This window comes from Tachysurus fulvidraco, chromosome 4 (genome assembly GCF_022655615.1).
Source record: "Tachysurus fulvidraco isolate hzauxx_2018 chromosome 4, HZAU_PFXX_2.0, whole genome shotgun sequence".
Classification (NCBI taxonomy): domain Eukaryota; kingdom Metazoa; phylum Chordata; class Actinopteri; order Siluriformes; family Bagridae; genus Tachysurus; species Tachysurus fulvidraco.
The window spans coordinates 13,502,284-13,518,508 of NC_062521.1; the positions used below are offsets into that span (position 1 = coordinate 13,502,284).

The window sequence follows — 16,225 nt, forward strand, 5'->3', positions numbered from 1 at the left end:
GTCACACTGACTCAATCATTCAGTCATCATTAACTGTTGTTTTATGTGCTGATACTGCTACAGTGAGGCAGCTTTCAGTTTAGGTTGAATATTAAATTATCTTTACATATTTTATGTAACCTTAATAAGAGTATATATTAATTAGAAGCGTAGTGAAATGGGGTGGTGGATCAAGGAAATCTGATATAGTGGAACACTCAAAAGAACCAATGAGGAAGCCAACTGCTTTGCCCCTCTTTGGTCAGGAATGTGTGACATGGTGAATAAGGAAGACCAAAGGGGGACAAACCTGCTTTCCCTCTGCTCGGACTTGTACTCAATAGCAATCAACAACAATTTGAGCTTCACATAACATAGCCTGAAATAAAGGAAAATAAGAAAAGGTCAGTGTTTTTGTGTTAAAACTTGCAACTTATGTACTTTATCACTTACTTTATCAAGAACTACAATATTACAGACAAACAGCATGAATAACATTTATAGAAGTATAGCCACACAGAACCGTGTGAGTATATTTTCAGGACATAGTACTGTATATAATAACCTCAATTCTATTCAGAATCAAAATACTGATATTTGGGTCTGGCTTACTTACTCACAAACTGTAGGAAAAGAAAGGCCCACAAAGGCACTGGACAAGTACTCAGTGTACATCTCATTAGCCACTCCCTCCAAATAATACTTCTGCCATGTGTCCTCTTCAATCTGTAAAGCAGATTACAGTTACAGGAAACACAGCAGTTACTTGTTACAAGAAGCAAGAACTTCTTCATGGCCCAGTTTCATAATTTTATAATCTAACAATTGTGGATGTGCTTTGCTAAATACAGGTTTAAAAATAAATAAATAACCCCACGGAAACATTAAAGCAGACGTTCTAGTCTATATTCTAATATGACTTTAACCTCATATTGAAAAACAAAGCCTTATAGGCTTTGTTTCATTTCATAAAGGCACAAACAAGGAAATAATCAGATAACAATTTGGTAACATAAAAATAGTAGGTAATCTATATAAACACTGAATAATTCAGAACATACAGAACAAACAAAGAAAAAGTAATGAAAGTCAGCTACGGGTTTACAGCATCTGCAGTAACCGTAGAGAATGCTGTGTACGGCATACAGTATTTCTCTATCAGTCTGGGTTTTACTCTGGTTCCTTCATCATTCCCTCATTACACATGTCTGAGGAGCAGGCCAGGGAGAGCTTTGATAAGCAGCAGTGCCATTAGGCAAAGCTTCAGTCATTACTCTGCCATCTCCAACCCAGCATCTGTCTGACAGCCAGGCTGGAACGTGCCTTTCAAAGGCAGGCTTGACTTTTAAAGAGAGCTCCCCCTGTCTCAGCTGGGCTGAGAGCCGATGCTTTTTAGGCGGGCAATTTTAAGGACTGTGCTAATAGGAGGGCTCTTGTCATCCTGCCCTGAAAAGATGGCAGCCATTTACTCAGGGCTTCCTAAATTACCTCACACATTTGTGTCACAGCCTGTCAGGCCTGATGTAAATGCTGCAGGCATGATCTCTTGCAATGACGGAACAATTATTTCCTTGAGTTCCTCCAGCGAGCAGGAAAAGCACTGTCTGATCGCCAGCTTCTGCACAAAACCCATTTGTTTACCACTTTTACATAGTGAAAGGCCTGACAAAAGCTCAGTTATTGCTTCTATAGTGGATTAATGGTCTTTTTTTCAACTAATGAAAAATCCTACCTCCAAACAACAAGTAACACTTTCTGTATGAGCATGTGAGTGTCTCATTAACACGTCTCTGTGCCCTTGTGGTTTGTTTCCTGAGTGCCCAATCAAATCAACACTGATTTCAGAGGGCAGAGCAGTCTGTTCTATCCCTTCAGCTTGAGTGCATCGGATGAGACAGATTGGTGATGCTCCTTCTCACATTGTCCTGTTGGGCTTTCACTGAGGAGTTGTAATGTGCCATTGCTGACCTATTTTTCCTAATTGCTTCCTTAATTAATGCAATACACCTTTTTGCTAAATGACAAAGGCTGTGAAAATTGATTTGGCTTTTCAAGAAACATTGTTTTTCAAAAGCACCAAGAACAAAAATAAGAAAGTTAGATAGTATTTTAAGACTTTTTTTTTTACTGCAAGCTTTTATGATTGCGAACATTTAGTCTTCACTGCCAACATCTGCCTAGGTGTTCCATTTGAAATAGACAAAAAAAAAATCTGTTTTAGCTACAACAATTTACATTTGTATAATGTAAATAATATGTTTCGTATGTTATTTGCTCTTTAGTATCATTAAAATGAATGAGGGTTGGCTTAAATAAATCCTTCTGGTTTTGTGTTTGTGTACTTACAGCATGCACAGGCCACACAGCTGGAAGTACATCTACAAATAAATTGGTCATAAGACATATGAAGTCTCCATTTATTATTACCTTGTGCTTTGATGTATACAAAATAATATTCATTTTAAAGACAAATGTTTAATTGCCACACTGATGTTGAACAACTTACAGTAATCATTTGTGCCTGAAAGTTCAAAAAATATTTTTCAAACTATATAGCCAATCATGGCTTCTTTTCCATGCTTATTAAACTGTCTTACTGTTTTTAGAGAAGTACTTTAATGCTTTAATGTTTTATGAAGTACTGTGTTCCAATGTTGGAATCTAAGCCTGTACATTTCAGTGAGACACCCTTTTCATTACAAGCTGAAAATGTTATTCAGTGTGTTGTGTATATGCTGCAGACTGGTATGGGTGGTCCTGGACGTGTCATATGCTCTTTTTTTTTTTTAATAAGCGAAATGATCTACCCTGCAGATGTTTCCACACATCATACAATTTACCAGTCACTGAACAGTTATTCCTCATTTTTCACGAATGACATGACACGAGAATCTCTCTCCAGGAAGCAAGACCCTCCTTAATGTTAAAAGCTTGTACAGGATCCAAAAATCAAAGCCAATGTTTTGGCCCTTTGGGGAATGGAAAATAATTTTCATTTGACTGTTTTTTGTCCTCTAACCAAATCCAGCCTCTCCTCATATGACACTGACAGTAAAACCTCACCCATTCACATTAAACACTCACTCATTCATACTAAACCAGAACTCATTCATCCTAAATCCCCTAATCCACAGCCGTGCCGAAGACGGCATGTCTGGTGTGATTCGGCTCTGTCTTACAGGCACTATATAATTTTGATCTGATGTTTCCTCATCTATTAGAACAGTTCTGTGACAGAGCTGTGTGTGTGTGTGTGCTGAGGCAGGCTGGCTATAAATACAGATTGCTCTGAGGTGCTGCTTGTTGACTATGGAACAGACACATGGTTCACATTTCATTGCTACATCAGGACGCAGGGGGACGGTAAATTCAGCCCGAGAAAAGCCACTAATTTACATTCTTGCCTCTGCAGTGCCATCCACTCATATCAATTACCCCGTAATGGTGACAGCGTTGCTGCGCTGCTGTCCTGAGTGGGAAACAAATGAGACGGCAGAGCTCTGGAGATGATTTACCCTGCAGCGTAATAGCCGCAGTGATTGAGCTGCAGTGGGAATTGACTGGGAGGCTGATTCTAGCATATATGGATAGCATGCATAACTGTGTGCTTTATCAGAGCCAGAGGTCAGAGCTGACATTACCTTGATGTATGACCTCATGGAGAAGAGGTTGGCAAGCATGGTGGACAGGCCTTGTGCCAGGCAGCTCTGGGCTATAAAGCCTGCCTTCAGCTCGGCCAGGCAGATCGCATCATCGCCCTCCTTCCAGTTCCAGCTGGGAATGTTTAGCAGATGGGCCTGAACACACACAGGACAGGAAAACACTGAGTCAACTGAGTCGCGACACCTTCGACACATTTGACACAATGAAAAGGAATGTTAGTTGTCTACAGTTAGATCCACAGTAGATGAGGGATACACTTGAATGAAAAATGATATGTTAAAATTATGGACAGTGTGACTTGATCTCATCTGTAAATCAGTGCAAAATGCTTAAAATGTTAAAAAAAAAAACAAGAAAAAATGAAGAAACTGTAACGATACCTTGTTGTGGTACTGTAACATTTGAGTTATTATTCTTATCTTTGGATGGTAATTCTTGATGGATATAACTCTGGAACAAAAAGAAACACATAAATAAGAAATAGTTTGAATCATATCCAAGCTAAATTGAATTCATTTTATTTCATGACAGCACAGTTTATGAAAAGTGAGGTGAGAGGTGGACTTTGGATGCTTAGTTCGAACCTCTCCAGGGTTGCAAAAGAGAGGTGAGGAATTTAGTTGCACATGAAGCACTGAGTCTTTATAAGAGGATAGTGTTAAAGTTCACTCAGAATTCTTCCAAAAAAATATTTTTGGAGCATACTGGGCTGAATACAACATGTGCACGTGCTATGAATGAACTGAAAAATAGGTGCCAAAATAAACATGTCCTCTTCTGAGCATTGAGTACTGTACCCCATTCACACCTCTTTTCTAACATGGAAGGAAAAGACAAACCTCAACTCTCCATAGGCAAGAGAATAGAAAAACCCAGGGAACAGCAGGGAAGGAATAAGATGAACAGATATGTGCAAAATATCAAATGGTTAATCCTAATGAATGTTTCTTGGATTTCCTGAAAAGCAAACTTACCTCATAATGTTTGATGCATCTTCAGCATCCGGGTCTGCACAGTATTTGTTGGCGAGAATTAAGCATGCGTCCGCTGACTCGATCTACATTTTTTTTCAAGTAATGGAATTGCACAAAGATCACATAACATAGAGATTTATCATTTAATTAAGCGTCTCGATTGTCTGCACCTTAATAATTACCAAATATACCTAATTACTGTACCTTGACTCTAGCTAGATCATGTGGGTTAAGAACAGATCCTTGGTAGAATTCCACCTGAGTGAAGTGACGTTTGAACAAGGCTTCCAGCTCAAGATTAGGGGAAATACTGTAGAATGAGAAAACAGAGAATTTCATGTATACTGGTGTATGTTTATATTTGTTAAAAGTATATAAAATGTGAGGACAGACAGAATTATTAGATATTCTGAGTAGCAGCCTGAGAAGTGTAGAAGCAGAGATTGTACTGTATGTTCATTTATACTAGGCACATGAAGAACAAAACAAGAATGTACTTACTTATGAAGAAAAACAATTTCTACATTGACATCATCCCTGTCCTTGTGTAGGAAGTCTTTAAGGAAGTTGGATACACTTTCAAGTGTGATATGACCACAGACCACAATATGCCTGGAAAAGGGGAAAATTCAGCTTAGCAGCAGAAAATGAGACGAAACAACTTCTAGCACACAGTTAAAGAGAGTAGTCATCAAAAGTCCTGACATTACTTTTGACAACAATATATGTCAAAGCTTTTACAACCACAGCTTTTTTTTAACATGCATTTTCCAAATGCTCCTTTACCTCATATCTATAAAAGTGGTCTAACATGGCATGAAACCGCCATCTAGCCTAGATCTTAAAACAAATCTAGTTGTTCTATTCGAATTGTCAGAGGTTCTCAGGTCGAAATATAAAGCCAAACCACCCTCTTACATGTACACATGATGGCCAAAACTGACCTTCAATGCAAACTGACTTGCTAAAAAGCCTCTAAAGTGGTTTCTGTTCTCTAGATGCTGAGACTTCTAACCGTGACTTCAGGCTATCTGGCATTACCTTGGATGCATGCTGTATTTAAATGCCGGCATGTTTCAGATTTAACAAAACTTGACTTTAGTGTTAAACTGGTTTGAAACGAAGGTCCTGGCAACGTGGCCTAGGTTTGGCCACTGCTTCCACAATCAGCTCTAGTTTCAGTTGCTGAGAGTTCAAGGAACATTAGTATGTTTAATGTTAGGAACATTTAATTCCAAAAATTTGCACTCATGTCTAACAATTTCTTTTTATTGTATTCATGTTAGTGTCTCAACATGACAGGCATCTTTGACTGGCTTCATGTAATTAGTATGTAAAATCCAGTGTTTACCCTGGATTACATGCCAACATTGATGAAGGTCAGCATAAAAATATTTCACGCATGTCAGTAGCAAACCAACGCTCAGAAATCGAGGGAGCACAATTTTGGCTCATTGAAAAAAAATTACAAATAAAAAAATAAAAATAAATAGGAAAATCACATTCTAATAACAGCTCTTTATTTGTTAATCAAAGGCATAAGGACTGCAGCTCAGCTCAAATCACATACTGGATCTATTCAGTGCTACTGTGGTCAAGGTCTGAGGAGCTATAAGCACACTCAGTCATCAATCTAAACCTGTCACATTACTTGCCCCACCTGATATTTGAACCAAGAGTACATATTTTCAGTCTTAACCATAGCTGCATGTTTTTACTCTCAAGTGTGAGAGTATGTGTTTGTGTTTTCATTTATAAGCAGCTGTTTGTGCTCAGAGAGCTAAGCTGTGCCAAACTGCAGACGAAACTAGCTGGAGGGGGAACCGACCGATGCAACAGGGTCTGGATGCTATTGAACATAATGATCTTCACAGATCTTGCCTTCATTCCTCTAAGTATTTTAATGAGCAGTGGTAATTGCATGCTTGCCTGTCCTCGCATGAGAGGACTTTGTTGGGTCACTGGTATTCTGAGGAGCCAGCAGCATCTGGTACAGTACTGGTTTGATGAGGCCTACATTATTTATGCTTTCCCATTTACAAGCTCCGTCTTTAGCGGTTCAACTCTTTGTGTGACAGGCTCATCACTTTTTTTTAATTATATAACAGCACTAAAGAGTTTCTGGCCTACATACACACATACGTCAGACATCTTGTCCTCATGTTTGAATGACTGATCAGGGGTGTGTGATGGTGCTACTGATTATATTGCACCAGCATTGACATACTTTCAGCACATTGCCAATAAAAACAATACAAATGCGAGAAAGAGAGAATTAGTTTTAAGCCTGATGTCATTACATAATTCCTGACACTTCTTCACTTTTCCTGACCTAGACCTAGAGAGAGTAGAGTTGTTTCGCAAAGCATGTGTTCTACCATTAATGGTCCAGTGAGTGCTTTAATAAAATATTGTTTAACTTTCGTGTAATTTAGAGTAAAACTGCTATCTAATATGAAACTTTCACCAATATTGTAATGTGTATAATGTAGCTGAAGGAAAAATATACACACTAAAGTAAAATAATCAAAATACAATCATAACTAATACAAATACGAACATTAAAACCACTACACAGAAAACAACACACGGTGGAGAGAACACTTGGACTTAGAACAAAATATTATACATGATAAGATGGAAAAAAAAAAGCAAAAGAGCACAAATTGAGCAAATAAATGCACAAGGCACTCATTTGACATGCAGTGAGAAGCATGCAAAAAGCATGGAAATGAAAAGAAACACTGAAGATAAAGGAAAGAAGGAGAGAGAAAGAGAGAGAGAGAGAGAGAGAGAGAGAGAGAGAGAGAGAGAGAGAAACAAAAGCTCGAACATCAGCAGTGACACCATCAATACTGCTCTAATCCTTAAATTGAACAGAATTCACTGGTAAGACATGGCTACTGCATGGATCTGAGTGTCCTCTGACAACTACAGAGGCGCTGTGTCATTTCAGGAACACGGAGGGTTTTACGTACCAGAACAGTGTAGCAAATAGGTGTCTGTTTTGATTCATTCACATTCTGGGGCAAGTCGTGGCCTAATGGTTAGAGAGTCTGACTAGTAATCCTAAGGTTGTGGGTTCGAGTCTCGGGCCGGCCACGACTGAGGTGCCCTTGAGCAAGGCACTGAACCCCCTAACTGCTCCCCGGGCGCCGCAGCATAAATGGCTGCCCACTGCTCCGGGTGTGTGTTCACTGCTTTGTGTGTGTGCAATTTGGATGGGTCAAATGCAGAGAACGAATTCTGAGTATGGGTCACCGTTTGGTTCTTTTCTATCTTCAGGAAATAAAGAAATCAAGAAACAATTTTATCATTCCAGTTTACAAGTTTTCGTACTTGTTTTCTAACTCCAAATCAGATTTTGTCCATTTTTTGTGCTTTCTCCATCTGCGGCATGCTTAACGCATTTAATGTATTTAGCATTTTGACAGTGTTAGGACTCCAGGTGCTCTGACTTGCTATACTTTTCCATATCAACCTCAACAAAGCAAAGGGAACCTAATGACTAATGTTCCACTGATGGCACATCATTTCATTTGCTATGAGAGCCTTGTCGGTAATGGCATTAACACATGTTGGGCGCCTTTCTACACTTTCACACACAAGAACATTGTCCTGTAAGGTCTGGGCAGAGCTGGCTCCACATTCTCAGTGTCACACCCACACACTTGAAGGACACGTATAAGCTCAGAGTTCATGCAGGGTTTATGTGGCTGACTAGTCTTGGTCCTCCTCAATCAGCCCTGCTTTTATGGAAACCACAGAGATTCAACTTCATTACATCTGCACATCCACTATCAATTCTGTCAATTCTGTCATGGCTGATACTGCCATGACTGCAATGAGATAAAACCAATCACTGAGCTTGGCATCATGCACAATTGAGCTGGAGCTGATTGAGTTCAATTTCATAATAATTGTCGAACCTCAGTAAAGTTGGTAAACAAAAGAAAACATTTTAAAAAGCTTCTACAATCCTTTGGCACCAAACATGTAGACTGGTGCTAAAAAAATACCCATTTTATTCCTGAAAATCTTCCACTCACTTAAAGTCTTTACATAAATCATGTTATTTACAAATTTCTAATGCAAATATAAATCCTATAAAAACTACATGTGATACTATGAAATTAAGAATTTTTTTTTTGTTTCTATATTCAAAAACATCTTAAAAACTATGACATAAACCTCCAATTTTAAGTTGATACAAAAGTACAGTATGCTTTAAAGAATTTGGAGTAAGGAGATGTCTCCCCTACACTGAGCTTGCCGGAAATGTGCCAACAGAAGAAATAAATGAATAACCTGACACTTATTTACGTGCTCTGAAACATCCATTAATTCACACACACTCACATCAATACTTAAAGCAATAATGCCTGTTTTTGGGCCTGGCCACGGAACTGGATCCTGGGCTCTAATTGCAACCACATGAACGGATAACCAAGCATAAGAGAGAGAGAGAGACAGAGAGACAGAGGGAACCTCTCTTCTGACAAGGCTTCTCTCAACACCAGGCTCCAAATCCAACCATGGCGCTGAGGCCAAACATAACATTTCATCAATCTTGTTTCACTGACAGAGAAACAGCATCAAACAAAAAGGCCTCTAATGGCTTTAGTCTCTCTTCGCCCTAAAAGACAACTGATGAAAGCTAGTTGTGGCCATGAGCTTTTTTTTTTACATTAAGGGAAAGACAGAAAGAGAGAGAGAGAGAGAGAGAGAGAGAGAGAGAGAGAGAGAGAGAGAGAGAGAGAGAGAGAGAGAGAGAGAGTTTAGTTTACAGGATATAAGCATAGGCACTTGGGGAGAATTGTCGTGCTGATGACAGGGCTGTGTTTGAGCCAGAGTGGGTGTTCAAAAAAGCCAAACTGACAATCAGGGGCAACCTCTGGAAATAAATAACAACTGTAGAGGACATAAAGTACCAAGTGGGACAAAGAAGCAAGCCAAATGCAATTGAGAGGCTCCAGTGCAAGAGCTAAGGCATCCAGGCATTCAGGGTGACTGAAGATCAGGGCCAGAGTCATGTCAGACACAGATGAGGTGATGAGCTAGCAGTTTCACAGTCACGCAGGCTTCTCTTAAAGCAACATGCACTGCCACCCAAAAAAGAGAAGACTTCCAGTCACAGATGGCATGCAAAAAGTCAGTCAACTCCAAACAAATGAAAGAAAAAAAAAATGATTCACTTCAAGCAGACAAAAGAGGCATTTAAGGTACAGTAGTTGCACATGCTGTTGTTGTATCTATTTAAATTGCAGTGAACTCTTATAAGCAGTACTGCAGTTTTCATGACTATCTTTAAGAAACGTATATAGAAATGTCTCACGTTACATAGAAAAAAAAAGAAAAAATATATCAGTTCTGTTCACAACACTAACAAAAACAAGAGTCATGAAAGCTCTTCAGACAAATGAAATTAAAATGCTGATAGGATGTCTAAAAAAAAAAAAAAACAACAACAAAATGGACGTGGCTTTCATGGCCAAGGTCTCCAGTCACAGTGTGACATTTATTTCCATTTCAAGTCTATATTTCTGAACAGAGCCTATTTGCTAATATTAACGCTCTGCTATCAGGAAGGCTTACGTATGTCACCCAACCACAACTGCTTCTTGATTTGGACTTACTTTCTGCCTCTTGTCGAGTTATAAATCCCTCCGTATTTCTTCCGATTAAGGATGAGAGCAGCAATTTCTGGCACGTAGCGAGCAAACATGGCCTACATGCATGGAACAGAAAAAGTAAAGGGCATGCAGAGAGAGGTTCTACTGCAGCCGAGGCAGCAGAGCCACTTGGAATACTTACTTTCTGCCATTAACCGCACTATAGGAACCACCATATTTCTTGCGGTTTCCTATTAACTCTATGATTTCAGGGACGTAGCTGGCAAACATGGCCTAAGGAGAAGATAGAAGACAAAAGAAGAGACTAAAAAAAAAAAGGAGGAGGAGAGACTGGTTCGTGAGGTGCACACGTGTCCATTCACCTCCCTGACATGTCAAGAGCTGAGGTTGTTCATGTAGACATTTTGTGTGTTGTTGTCTTGGTGTGTGTGTGTGTGTTGGGGGCGTAGAATCTTGTAGAGTTTTATAAATATTTGATTACTTTTTTAAAGAATTTAATATTAAAGACAGGAAAAGTCTGAAAGTCTAGAGAAAAGGCTGAAAAATTATTTGTAGTGGGTGTAGAAATATCCAAAGATTTTGCTCTTTAAACAAGTTTTAAACTGGGAGGAAAGAAGAATGTTCAGTTAATTAATGCGACTGGTTTGAAAAAGTTTTTCAAATGTATATGTGAGCAGCCATTCAGTGACTGCACCAAAACCGGAGGAGAAAAAAGAAGACCGAAAAACCCTATGTGCCATGTTTTGTCCAACAAACACTGAGAATGTGGCAGGTTGATTCGAATAGTCCAGGCCGAGAGCCCACAGCTGCAAAAGACATTAAGACCCATTAGCGTGACTGGAAATGAGCTGGATGTATTTTGCATAGTTTGCCACCACCTGTTGTGTTGAAAGCTGTGTATCTGCTCCTAAATGGCGAAATCTCTCTCATGTCTGAGGCCTTCCTCTAAACTCCACACTGCACTGCTGCTCTCTCCAGGGTCCAAATGAATCATGACATCTGCTGGGTCAGGAGCTGATGCTTTACAGCACGTCATACTGAAGTCATTAATCGTGCTGCTGACAGAAAGCAGTGAACAGGGCTTTGATAACTTCCAGGCCTCTTCAAAACAAAGGAAGGACACATCACTATGGTGACTCCATGACAGCTGGAGCTTCATCTGCAGTGTGATATGGAGATTGTCTGATCTGCTATGTGTCTGATTACAGTCTGTCTGTGATTTGCTCTGTCCTATGGCTAATCTGTTCCTGCTCTCTGACTCTGTAGTTATCGGCACTGATTTTTTGTTGTAGTCTGGATTTCGTATGTGTCTCACCGCAACACAGATGATTAATGAAGACTAACCATTCTAATTACCTGAGATAAACAGAAAATGACAAAAACTATGTTGTCTGCTACAATAGGAACAAAAAAAGGGCAGCAGAGAATACATCTATAGTTTCTCTGTGTTAATGCCTGAAGCAAGAACTTATAAAAATAAAACCTTTCTACATTTAAGCAGTATTATCCAAGTAATAGCCAGATGTATCTTAAACATGACCTAACCAAACGTCTACAGTGATAATGGCAAAAAATAAATAAATAAACTTTTAAACTAGAACAAAATACAATCTACATTAAAACAATCTTGGGATTGAAACTGAAACAGATACAAAAAAAAATGTAAGGGTTTAGAGTTAGTAGCTATTTATTTTGTATCTGTACTGGAATCGCAATAGTTTTCATTTAAAGATGTGCTCAGATGTAACCATCTGTTCTGTGGTGTTTATTTTAAGCTTCTAGTGTTTAGTTGTAAATATTCAGTCTGTATTGTAGCTCATACATAGTTCTGCATGTTTGGCTATAATAAAGTGTAATAAAGTGTTAAACTCTGGTAGAAATGTACGATTACATGTTCATCAAATGTTTCTTGCTGGTATAGTTACACTTGCTTAGAGCAAATTATTTGAATAACGTTTCAAACAATATTAACAGTGACTGGTGAGAAGCAATTAAAGATTATCGCTGTATGTACTTCCTGAGTTTAGAAGATGTTTTTTTCCCAAAAGAAAGTACAGAAGTGTATAAAGTCTTACACAATGCTGTGTTTTTGTATAAACAGAAACATACTGATGTGAATGTGGAATGAACTCTGTGTGTGTGTGTGTGTGTGTGTGTGTGTGTGTGTGTGTGTGTGTGTGTGTGTGTGTGTGTGTGTGTGTGTTTCATTCTCCTTCTTCATAAACTCCCTACTACACACACTGTTGCACCAGTATTTCTGTTCTGTTGTTCATTGAGCTGTTCTGTGTACAATACGTTGTGCCCTTGGCTTGGGTCCTACACACATCTAGTGTTGTATGAAGTATGGGGCTGCGGGTGCTGTGGTAAGGTTCAGATAGGACCATTGGATATCTTCCTGCCACTGTGTTTGTTGGAATTAGGGGAGAGACACAGAAGGGTGGGGTCTGAAACCGCAATTGTTTTAAGAAAATAGCTACAGCATCAACAGATTTTGTCAGAATACTTGACATGTTTTACAAAACATTACAAAAATACATAATATTCTTAACCAGACACTGGCTATTTCTAGGAATGGTTTATCAGAAAACACGTGCATGTCAGTTCTACATGTGTCTACAACAGTGGGAGAACAGGAGGAAAGAAGTTCAACAGTGATGTACCGGTGTTATAAAGACAGTGAAAATATACAATGTGATGTGTGTTTTATGAGGACTGTAGGTTGGTGACAGTTATGGGCTTTGGATAGAAAACATTTGACTCTGTCTACATGAAGTGGCAGATGATGTGGTGCATGAAGGGGCTCAGACAAAGTGCAGATGAAAGTTATTTTACCAAACCGCCAAGAATGAAGAAGACCATGAAAAGTCGGCCAAGGGTGGTTTTCGCACAGACGTCCCCGTATCCCACCGTGGACATAGTGACCATGAGTAAGTACACACATTCCCAATATGAAAGTGGTTGAGAATTTTGGAAGTTTTCCCAAGGATCCCCTGAGTTTTCCACCTGTGGGAAGAGAGCATGAATAGCGTTACTGAGACAAACCAAGGCCTTCAGGTTCAACTCCATGCCTGATCCTTTACAGCCATCTACTGTTTCCTTAGATTACAGCCACCACTGAATATGGGGCACCCAAGAGGGGTTTTACGTGCTTCAACTGAGAGAGGAACCAAACAGGTGGCTTTATTGTAGAGCAGAGTTTCTGCTGCCATCTAGTGGCAGAGATGTCCTCTGGCATATCCTAATAAGGAAATAAAAAGAAAAATCTGAATTTATAGTATTTCTAGTAGAAAAAAAATATAAAAATGGAATAATGGTTTATTGGATCAGATGTTTGTTCCTCTTTAATATTCTATTTATTTTTTACCCACACTTGTAGGCTTACTCCTTGGAAGGGGCTGAGGGACTTTGTGTGTGTTTTCTCACTCACCAGATGAATGAATCCTGCAGCTGTGAGCCATGTGCTTATGAAGATGGAACACAGGTTCACCAGCTTGATGGAATTACTGTGAGAGACGAGAGTTACGTCACACCTCTCAAAGTGAAACACATCGCACTGGCGTACAGATAAGTCAGTCATCTACTGAGCCCAACACACACGATGAGGTTAGCCATGGACACTGCCACGTCACCTCTCGATGGGAGCAAATACACAGGTTATCACAAAAGAACATTTTAGTTACATAACGTGATCCCTGTCTCTAGTGAATCTCAGGTTTTCTCAGGCTAAAGCTTTTTGCTGCTAAAAATAACACAAATAGCACCTAGTTGTTTTGCCTCTTTTGGAAGAGTGTTTCAGTAACATTTTGGCCAAAATCCCAAGTGAATAGGCAACTTAAATAATCTTCTGCCAGCCTTCTGACATCTGAGTGCAGGTTATTTTCCCCTTTTCTGTAACATATCAGCCAAGGAAATAAATATCTCTCACGCCTGCTCTGCTGTGGAACAAATCAATGAAGAGTCTGTTTTTAAAGGGCCTCAGCTTTGGGGTTGACACTCACCACTCTTCCTTCTCTCTTACCTACAGCATGCTGAGAGGAAACACAGTGTGGTTTTTTAAACAAAACACCACACATTCTGCTGAGCTTTAAACCTGTCTTCCGGCATAAAGTCATAAGTATAAACAGCTTTTAGATAGGTGTATGAATACTTGGAATGAGCAACAAGCTCCAGAGCAAGAGAAAATGCACACGGAAAATAACGAAAATGAGCTCAGTATAATTTAAAGGTACAATAATATGATGGGAATGTTTGAGTAAAAAACTACTGAATGATGTAGGTACAGACAACTATACAGCGATAAGAAGAGAAAGTTCACTGTGGAGTATTGAGGTAAAATTTAAGAGTGGTCAAGGGAGAATATTATGATTCATTATCAGAATGTTTTGCTAGGCTATGTGACCAGACATGTGATGAGTCAGGAGTAGGAAGTAAATGCAGAATAGACAGAAAACACAGTTTGCTACTTATTGTACCTTTAAAGGCTTACCATCACATTTCTTAGTAACACAGGACAAAGACGGATGCGTATGTGCAAGCGGTCAGCCTTACCTTGTCTTTAAGATATTCAAAAACTGTAAAATTTCTGAGAACTGTATCAGTCTCAAGGCTCTTAGAAATCTCAGACCTGGAAAAAAAAGACATAGAGAGTTGAGATGTAACTAAAACAAAAAGTTTTATGCAGCTTTTCAAAGCCCTTGTTCACAAAAATACAGGTGTTGGGCTTTAAGCCAGGTTATAATTATAGTTTACGTTAATTAAATACAGACTCCATATTTCATTCATTCAATACATAAACACACTGAACATAAGAATACAATGGGTAAAAATAGAGAGGCGTTAACCATAACCGTTTTGTAATTTTCACAAAAATGTATGTACTGTAAAAAGACAAACAAAATGATATGTAAAATATACACTCATTTTTCACTATATGTTATGTCACCATACGTTATTATTTTTCCAATATACAAAAATGGTTTGAACTGCTATGCTTTTGCAGTAAAAGCTTCCCAACACACAGAAATATGTAGAGTATCTCTGGGTATTAGCTATGTTTTAACATTAACATGTTTTACAGTATGCAAAAGAATCAAAACAATGAGTGTGATTATTAGCACAACCCTAATAAAAGCAAGAAATGTGCGTCCTGGGTCTTACATTTACACAAGAATGTTTTTGTAATTGTTCAATGTAAATTTAAAACAGTTTCCCGAAAAGTCACTAAGTGCTGCCACGATGCCACCTACATCAGTTTGTTCATTTTATTCATTTCTGGGCAAGCTAAAATGATTAAACTGCAGACACAGTGAAGCCAGTGAGGAGATTATTGAATGCATTATATCCCATATGCAGTCATGGGAGAAGTGAAGTTGTATGCTTCCTGTTGGAAACGCTTAATTAAAACATTTTCCCATCCCATGGCATCAGTGCCTCTAACACTTCTCCACCTGTGAGTTTCTTGTAATGACACTATCTACTGAAAGTTTATGGTAGATCACGGCGTGTGTGCCTTTATATAAGTAGGCGAAAGAGAGAGTGATAGGCGTCAAAGCAGGGAGCTGATTAAGAAACAGTGTAATAGCTGCCATTACAAGACTGATTACATAACACCAATGCTCACACCAAGGCTCTCTCTCTCATATACTTACACCTCTCAGAGCACAGTACTCCTCACACCGCATAACATACTCTAGATTTCTGGCTTAGAAAGATTTACAGCAGACATTACTGATCTCATTACATATCATTTTTAACTTCACTGAAGCTTTAGAAAGACTGGAGTTATTGAAGGAAATCAGTGGACTTCATGTGGTACTCATACAAAACACTGTTATTTCTAAAATTATATACTACAATATATTGCTCTACCGCAATCCTGGGGATTAGGAATACTCAAATCTTACTGGACATGATACTGATATCTCTCTTCTACCCATCCAACACATCATATCAATGACAGCTCTGCATTATCAGAAT

General features: G+C 38.9%; 1 protein-coding gene across 24 annotated transcripts in view; it reads right to left on the reverse strand.

The window, feature by feature from the left end:
* Positions 1 to 16,225, reverse strand: part of kcnma1a (potassium large conductance calcium-activated channel, subfamily M, alpha member 1a) — a 130,497-nt gene that overhangs the window by 41,188 nt on the left and 73,084 nt on the right. For all 24 annotated transcript variants that reach the window (XM_047812576.1, XM_047812577.1, XM_047812587.1 and 21 more), the window contains exons 6-16: positions 14,798 to 14,873; positions 13,677 to 13,752; positions 13,082 to 13,252; positions 10,431 to 10,522; positions 5,118 to 5,228; positions 4,821 to 4,926; positions 4,617 to 4,699; positions 4,023 to 4,092; positions 3,621 to 3,776; positions 596 to 705; positions 290 to 358 (exon numbers count right to left, since the gene is read on the reverse strand). In XM_047812576.1, coding sequence (XP_047668532.1) covers positions 290 to 358; positions 596 to 705; positions 3,621 to 3,776; positions 4,023 to 4,092; positions 4,617 to 4,699; positions 4,821 to 4,926; positions 5,118 to 5,228; positions 10,431 to 10,522; positions 13,082 to 13,252; positions 13,677 to 13,752; positions 14,798 to 14,873 — 1,120 coding nt within the window. The remainder of the gene's footprint in view (positions 1 to 289; positions 359 to 595; positions 706 to 3,620; positions 3,777 to 4,022; positions 4,093 to 4,616; positions 4,700 to 4,820; positions 4,927 to 5,117; positions 5,229 to 10,430; positions 10,523 to 13,081; positions 13,253 to 13,676; positions 13,753 to 14,797; positions 14,874 to 16,225) is intronic.